The following is a 7,782-nucleotide window of genomic DNA, read 5'->3' as shown; positions in this document are numbered from 1 at the left end:
GTCAATCTTTTAAGGTCGACTCAGTATAACCTTTTTTATGGTAAAGAATTTTTTTCTAAAATAATCTAATATAAAATTCTGGTGTCACAGTGTTTTTGTAACCAATCTCCTCCGAAACGCCTTGACCGATTTTTATGAATTTTTTTGTGTATATTCGGTAGGTCTAGTAAACTATTTTTTAAACCCCTAAGTGATAAGAGTGACCCACCAAACTTTTTTTATTTTTTAGACATTTTTTATTTTTATTTTTTTAAGATTTGCCATCAAAAAATACATATAACCCTAAATTTTGACCCTTCTACCACCAACCCCCATTTTTTAATAACGATATGAGTATCTTTGCTTTCATCCACAGATGCGCAATAGGGTTGCAAGATGACCATTGAATATAATCATTGTCGTACGATAAATTTTTATGTATTTATTTTAATTTAATTTTTTATTTAACTGTGTACCAAAATATTCACTAGAAATGCCAAAACAACGTTTGGCGGGTCGGCTAGTTTCTAATATTGTATATATTTTAATTGTATTTCTTCAGGTAATTATTGTACATATTTTATTTTTTTAATTCAATGTTTCAGGTAGAATGATTTTAATAAAACGTTAGCGCTAATTGCAATCTACTCATTCTTTACTCATTATACTCGTATTGTTAAATATTTTTATTTCGCTGTTCATTAGGGGTCCCACAGTGTTGTAGAACACAGGCCCGCAGTTTGATTGTTACGCCACTGGATGGATACGTTATTTTGTCACTTCTAAAAACCGAAATGGTATTGTAAAATCGGAAATGCGATATCAAAATTTTATTCCGATAAATCGCTGAGTAAAAACAGCTCCCCCTGGTGGACAAGGTCCACATTAAATTAAGTCTGCAACCAAACCAGAATCTAAGTAAACCTGTATTCTGCTACGGCATCATAGCGCGTTTAATGGCGATTTCTCGTTTCAACAGATTCTGTCTTTTCGAGAGTTATTTATCTCAGTCGTGAATTTTTTAGGATTATAAATGGTATCAAAAGAAAGCTGACACTTTTCCCCAGGGGACCTCCTATCTCAGAATGCAAATCACTTCAGCACTTCTTCAAAAAATGCATCAATGTACCGGTTAAATCTGGTGTAAAAATTGGTCAACTTTATATTTTTTTTTTGTAGAAACTGCGGACTAGATATGAATATAAATATGGAGGTCCCCTGGACTCAAGTTTGTTAATTCGAAATATAATTTTTTTAAAGCGATATATCCCGTATTTTTAAAATGCAACTCCGGAAACCACGACGATGTTTTCAATGTATTTAGTATAGGGCGAAACCGATCCAGACGCGAGCCTTAAGGGAGCAACGAGTACCTACCGAGATAAAAATAAGAATATAATTTTCTATATTTATTTTTAAAATTTTAGAAAAAAGACACAAATTATTGGCCGAAATGTGTCCGTATAAAATAATAAAAATCCCAATAAGGCGTAAAATTCATTGGTGAGGCACTGCCTCACCTGCCTCATAGGACAAGCCGCCCCTGCATCCAAATAATGGTGAATGCTACTATTTGCGAATGCTGCTTCACGTGGTCAAAGAACCAACATCGTTTCAAGCAATCAAAACAATCGATGGTCAAGAGTGTGAGACATACAGAGAAGCATGTTTTAAACTTGGTTTGCTTGAAAATGATCAACATTGGGACAACACATTAGCAGAAGCATCTGAGACACGTCATGCCCATCAAATACGAACTCTGTTTGCCATAATTTTGACAACCTGCGCACCTTCTGATCCGAAAGGTTTATGGGAAAAACACAAAGAGAGTATGAGCGAAGACATACTTCTCCGAGCACGCAGAAATAATCTCGGCTTGGATGTACAGTATTCGGAAGACATTTTCAATGAAGCACTGATATCACTTGAAGATGTGTGTATGTCGATTAACAACAAAATCCTCAATCAGCTTGGGCTGTTTTCATCGGAACGTGACAGAAACGATGTTATCGATAGAGACGTATTGCGAGAAAAACAATACGACGTCGATGCGCTACAAGTTTATGTTGAAACTCAGAAAAGATTCTTAACAAACGATCAACGACTTGCATACGACACAATTATGCGCTCCAGACCATACATTTATATCCACATATATACAAAGTAAATATATACACAAGCAGGACAACGTCTGCCGGGTTCCGCTAGTATTATCTAAAACCCTTAGTGAAAACCTCAGCTTTTTGGTGGTTTTCAAGTTAGGGTAGTAATATTAAATACATAAATGAGAAAAAGTTTGAATGTTGTTACAATAAATTCTTACTCTTTAAATTGTCAAGTACAAGCATAAATCTAACAATAAGAGGCATACATGCTTGTGTTGTGCCCTGATGACGTATAGAATTTTTGAAAAAATAAATCCTTTCAATACTATACTCAGATTACCATGCTTTCACGAGTTTCCCACAATTGTTGGTAGTGGCGATCCAGATTCTGTTAGTCGAGCAGGAAAAACGTGCCCTCTCGATATTTGATAACGTGTAATTAGTATAAGGTCACTTTATTAACAATTCGTCAGTGTTATGTGTTGCAAAATCGTGACTACTTCAGGAAACCGGCGTATTGTGTTTTCATTGCTTTGATAGACAGCGAAAAGACACTAGTCTGGTAAAATCATAGGTAAGTACTTGTAAAGGTTAAAATGTCCATTTATTTCACATAATCAACATTTTACACAAGCTGTACAAATTATGCATTTTGATTTCTTATACGAGAACGAAATTAGTAATTAATAACACGTGGTATTTCTACACAATGTGCTATATATTTCTATATTTTATTGAAAGTAAGACCCGAGTTTTTGTACATTTCTGTATGGAATTTTAAAATGCTTACGTTTAGTTGGATTTCCTTTACTGTTTAAACAACTGTTGTGGCAATGGTGAAAATGTTACCTAATTCAAAACACGTGACAGAATTTCACTTAACTAGTTTAGTGGTGATATATGTAAAGCGTTGGATAGTTTTCCCTAAGTTGTTATTTACATGCCCTACTGTCCTAGCTTCTCATTTGGAATTTTAAAATAATACACTGATAACACTTAAAAAATTAACCCCAGACATGGATCCTTTTGAAGAAGTAACTTTGTAAGTTATTATCAGTTAAAGTAAAATCATCATGGACTCGAAATGGAAAGATTTTATAATTTTGAAGTCTCCTCTCACAGCGAAGTGTTACCAAAACCACCGTATTTTGATCTGTAGTGTATCTAACATGTGTTCGTTGTGTTTATCTCAAATGTGGGAATTCGGTCCATGATGTAAACGCAACGCAGTTTCTATTAATAACTTATGTTAAAGTATGTTTTAATATAAACCAAATTCGTTACTATCTCAGATTGGTAGACGATCACAGCTCGAAGTCAAATTTTAAATTTTTCCTGAATTTTCGAATTTTAGTGGGCATGTTTCAATTTAGGCTCAATGTTAAGGTTATCACAACTTACATTTAAACACAACTTGGAATCTAATTAAAATTAATGTTACCGTACCTACGTCTTTTAAGAGGACAGTATTTTAATTTTTTTGTTTGTTTTTGTTAAAAATGGTCATACCAATGATTTTTTGGTGTCTCTTTATCATAAGAGGTCAGCTATGTTGAATCTAACATTTAACAAAGTTTTGTTATTCTAGTGTAATTAGTTTTCAAATAATGATGATGAAGCATACATTTTTTTGCTAATTCTTTGTGAAATCTGTTCAGATGTTATCTCAGCTTCTTCTTTGTTACGTAGTACCTAAATAAAGTGAAGGGAAATTTTAAAATGAGAAATCCGTGTATCCCGAATAATTTATAGATTCATAGAACATTCGTATTTCAGTTTTAACAATGGGGTATCTACTTTATTATACCTCTGCGACTCCATATTGCTGATCTTTATGTTGCTAGGAAACGAACTGTTTGATAGATTTTGTTTGATCCTTTGATTTTTTCGCAGGTCAAAATTATCTTTAAATTTAAAGTATGTTAGACGAAGAAGAAGAGGAAATTCCAGGTAATATTCTAGTCGTACATTTATACAAAATCCAAATTTAAATTTTTGCAGTTCCAATCAACAATGATTTAGAACGAAGAATCGCCGATACTTTTGAAGTTTTTGACCACGCAGGTAACAAAACAGTTGATTCACGCGAAATTGCAACAATCGTCCGTGCGTTGGGCTGTTGTCCAACAGAAGCAGAAGTGCAAGAAATATTAATGGCCGTTGAAATGCCAGAAGCTCCCGGAAGTGTCCACCTGTCAAACTTTTTGCCACATATTTGCGAGATTATTACCGAACATAAGTAACAAAGACCGCCACTAGAATATTTAATTTTACCGTGTTCGTACCTTAGATATCAGCCTGCCAGCCCTGCACAGCTGTTGGAAGCCTTCCAGATCTTGGACTCTGACGGTAGGGGTTACTTAACAAAAGAGCACATTTCTACATTAATGACGCAAGATGGTGAACCGTTTACTCAAGATGAACTTGACGAAATGCTCGAAATCGCTATTGATCCACACACTCAAACTGTCCCCTATGAGTACTACATTAATCAATTGATGGTAAAATTTTCCTTCTTGAAATTTCACTTAGAATGCTGTTTCATATGCACTTAAATATTGCTTTAGTACGAACCTGAAGGGGAAAAATATATATACACATTAGCTGATAGAGTTTATGAAGAAAATCCTCCACCTCCTCCTCTTCCTCCTGCCCGAAGTCTTTCCCAGTTCTTGCAGAGCCTCAGTGTTCCTAATTTCAAAGAAGAAGAAAACTGACGTGCATGGTTTTTGAAATGTTTTATATTTTGTGACGTTTAGTTCTTAATTACAACTTGGAAAAAACAACATCTTTTTGTTTAGTGGCTTGAGCAACAACAGCATTGGTAAAATCTTCACTTTGCAGCATGAGTTGGTTCCAAACAGCCTGTAATTTAAAGATCACTCACAAGTTGTGGTAACAGTATGAACTACTTAGTAAGATACCTGTGCACTACAGATCCAAATATATACCTAGTGTGGTACAAACTATCATCACCCAGATTTTTTGTTTTTGCTAAGTGTAGACATTACCAGTATTTTTTTATATTAAATCTTTACTAATTTTTTGATCTATCTTGCATGTTTTTTCTGTAACTGCGCTACGTATATACTACATACTACCACAATGTAATTATGTTTTAAATGAGTAAGAAATGCATATTTTGGTAAATTTTGAATGCTAATGAAAAAAATAATACTTGATTTGTACTTTTACAGCTGGACTAAGACAAAGTTACTGCACGCCTACCTACTCCCCTCACTTCATAATTACATCAAATGTAGCACAACACATGACTTATCAACGAATAAGTTAGAAGTAAATTACAGCTGAGTATTGTTAAGCAAGAAACCATAATAAAAAAAATGTGTAAGAAGACGTTAGTGAATCTTAATCTCAACAAAACGGGTATTTCCGGAAAGTAACCCATTTCATCAAAATGCCACATTCTTAAGATTATTATAATAATATTTGGTAAGGCCATTTTGATTCATATTTACAAAAAACAAAATTGCGTTCTTTCACTTTTGCTGTCTAAAATAAATATCTGTATTTAAGCTTAGTCTCTAGATAAGAGTGCATCACCCCTGGGATTCTAAATACTCATAGTGATTGTTTGTCATCACATTAATGTCACTAAATTTATGATAATAAAACGTTAATCACTTACAATTTGATTTAATCCATCTTGAACCGAATGATCTCTAGCATAAACCAGACTGACTTTTGTACCTTGGACTGCTACAGGGCTCTTCTTGGCAATATCTTGTGCAATATCAATAGCACCTTTGATCAAACTGTAAAAATAATCTGTCTAAAACGGCACCGTCATTAAATTCATATGATAATGCAAAAATTTAACGTACACTTGGTTAGTGAGGTCATTTTTGGTACACAGAAAAACACGCCTACACTTGATTTGTCAAAATTTTGAAGCTTTATTAAGAGTAGCCACTACCACGGCCACTACCTTGAATGACACGAGTGGATCGGAACAATCACTTGACGCATAAGTGACACTATTTGGTGTTACTTACCGTAAACTTTTACAACACTGCATTATGGCCACATTTGTGGTAGTGCGTAACTTTTAATTTTAGAATCTCTTGAAAATTTTAACCCACATGACGTTTCTTAGTCGCTAAGTTTCCTCCGAGATTTTTTTACACACCAAGTCAGTGAATTTTGTTTTTATAGACGGTTATTTATAAAGCGTTAATAATAATTAATTAATAACTACAGAAATAATAGAAAAGAACTTCAGTGAAGAACTGCATATTATTTTTTCAAGAAATATATCAAATTTACGTAAAATTTAAAGATGACTTAAGTTTGACATTCAATAAATGTCATCTTGACAGTTTAGTTTACCAGAATGACTTAGTTATACAGAAACAAATTACTACCTTTCTTTATCTTCAAAAACTCGAGACACTAGTCCTGAACTTAGAGCTTCAGGCGCTTGTACCTTACGCGCTGTGTAACACACTTCTCTGGCCCAACTATCAGAACCAATAATTTTGGGCAATCTTTGTAGGGTCCCTACATCAGCGGCCATACCAATGTCAACCTATTGTTTTGTAACAACTTGTCAAACTGTCCACTTATCATCATAAAGAATAATACAAAAAATTGACACTTCCATTATATACTTACTTCTTTCACTTGAAACCAGGCATCTTTGCTACAATACCTCATATCAGTAGCTGCTATAAGATCCACTCCACCACCAATGCAAGCTGAGTGAACAGCAGCTACAACAGGTTTCTTGCACAATTCTATAGCAGTAAGTGACTTCTGGTACCCCCTTAGTTTAGCTACTACAATTTTTGCTTTACGAGCTACATCTTCTTGTTCAGCTAATTCAGGAGCCATGTCCATTGCATCTTTCAAGTCCAAGCCTATGAATATTTTAACATCATAGTAGAATAGAAACAAATTGATTTATTACCAGCTGTAAATACTTTTCCTGCCCCGGATAAAACAACAACTCTGCAGTTTTCATCACTGTCCAAGGTTTCAAAACACTTTCCAATTTCACTTCAATTAAATTAATGTTATGCTATGCAATTATCGATATGTATTTTTTGAACTTACAACCACATTGTTTTACTCATTGCATTCAGCTTTTCTGGCCGGTTGAGTTCAACATGGTACACAAATTCATGTGGTACTGTTACAGCTAATGTTTCATACTTTGCTTGAAGGGACATTTTTGCTGCACTGCTTATTAATTTACTAGCACCTGTAATAAATTTAGTATTGGTTCAGTCTTCTTAAATTAATTTACTCACCAGTTTTTAATTTTGAAAATAGACCTCCAGAGGCAGTTTTAACAGCCAAAGTAGTTAACATTTGCTTTGTTCGTGTAATGCTTTTAAAGCCACTCTGTAAAATACATGTAGCCAATATACAAGTTAATTTATATATTTTTTTATTTAGCAAGTCATTGACTTACAAACCTTTGGACTTGAGTGCAACTTCAAACTATTTATGTACGTTATGTACCTGATAACAATTTTTAAATATCTAATAAATAAAATAATATTAAACAAAACAGTTCTGTGGAAAAAGGTATAAAAATAAAAATCATACAAAAATGGACTTTTAAATAAACGCCACAGAAGAGTGAAACCACAGGTGAAAAACAACAGGCAGGCCCAATACGTACATAGAATAATAAAGAAACGATAAACATCCTATGACATCCTAACATTTG

The 7,782-nt window shown here is 33.8% G+C and overlaps 2 protein-coding genes across 5 annotated transcripts; one reads left to right on the top strand and one right to left on the bottom strand.

Moving 5' to 3' along the window:
• The first annotated feature begins 3,946 nt into the window (after nt 1-3,946).
• LOC135135081 (dynein regulatory complex protein 8) lies at nt 3,947-5,726 on the top strand. 2 transcript variants are annotated; one of them, XM_064064041.1, is made up of 4 exons: nt 3,947-4,034; nt 4,086-4,323; nt 4,375-4,585; nt 5,282-5,726. In XM_064064041.1, the coding sequence occupies exons 1-4, from the start codon at nt 4,004-4,006 to the stop codon at nt 5,288-5,290; spliced, it is 489 nt and encodes a 162-aa protein (XP_063920111.1). In that variant the 5' UTR covers nt 3,947-4,003; the 3' UTR covers nt 5,291-5,726. The 2 variants fall into 2 exon arrangements, with proteins under 2 accessions (XP_063920111.1, XP_063920110.1); XM_064064040.1 differs by lacking the exon at nt 5,282-5,726 and adding an exon at nt 4,652-4,872.
• LOC135135080 (delta(3,5)-Delta(2,4)-dienoyl-CoA isomerase, mitochondrial-like) lies at nt 4,808-7,782 on the bottom strand. 3 transcript variants are annotated; one of them, XM_064064036.1, is made up of 8 exons: nt 7,735-7,782; nt 7,358-7,451; nt 7,161-7,308; nt 7,015-7,103; nt 6,720-6,964; nt 6,470-6,633; nt 5,734-5,860; nt 4,808-4,949 (listed from the first exon to the last, which is right to left on the bottom strand). In XM_064064036.1, the coding sequence occupies exons 1-8, from the start codon at nt 7,777-7,779 to the stop codon at nt 4,851-4,853; spliced, it is 1,011 nt and encodes a 336-aa protein (XP_063920106.1). In that variant the 5' UTR covers nt 7,780-7,782; the 3' UTR covers nt 4,808-4,850. The 3 variants fall into 3 exon arrangements, with proteins under 3 accessions (XP_063920106.1, XP_063920109.1, XP_063920107.1); XM_064064039.1 differs by lacking the exon at nt 7,735-7,782 and adding an exon at nt 7,522-7,724; XM_064064037.1 differs by lacking the exon at nt 7,735-7,782 and adding an exon at nt 7,526-7,724.

This window comes from Zophobas morio, unplaced genomic scaffold (genome assembly GCF_036711695.1).
Source record: "Zophobas morio isolate AGI-343-1 ecotype UQ-CSIRO unplaced genomic scaffold, CSIRO_AGI_Zmor_V1 ptg000024l, whole genome shotgun sequence".
Classification (NCBI taxonomy): Eukaryota; Metazoa; Arthropoda; class Insecta; order Coleoptera; family Tenebrionidae; genus Zophobas; species Zophobas morio.
Note: the sequence above shows the minus strand (reverse complement) of the source record. Positions and strands in the feature narration are given on the sequence as shown.

Excerpts from the sequence above, each read along its gene's own strand:
- LOC135135081 (XM_064064040.1), top strand. The coding sequence starts at position 4,004 with ATGTTAGACGAAGAAGAAGAGGAAATTCCAG. Across the intron at positions 4,324-4,374 it reads GAGATTATTACCGAACATAA|ATATCAGCCTGCCAGCCCTG; the intron begins GTAACAAAGACC and ends TTCGTACCTTAG. Across the intron at positions 4,586-4,651 it reads ACTACATTAATCAATTGATG|TACGAACCTGAAGGGGAAAA; the intron begins GTAAAATTTTCC and ends ATATTGCTTTAG.
- LOC135135080 (XM_064064036.1), bottom strand. The coding sequence starts at position 7,779 with ATGTTAGGATGTCATAGGATGTTTATCGTTTCTTTATTATTCTAT. Across the intron at positions 7,104-7,160 it reads ATGAGTAAAACAATGTGGTT|TGAAATTGGAAAGTGTTTTG; the intron begins GTAAGTTCAAAA and ends ATTTAATTGAAG. Across the intron at positions 4,950-5,733 it reads AAGATGGATTAAATCAAATT|GCTGTTTGGAACCAACTCAT; the intron begins GTAAGTGATTAA and ends TTTAAATTACAG.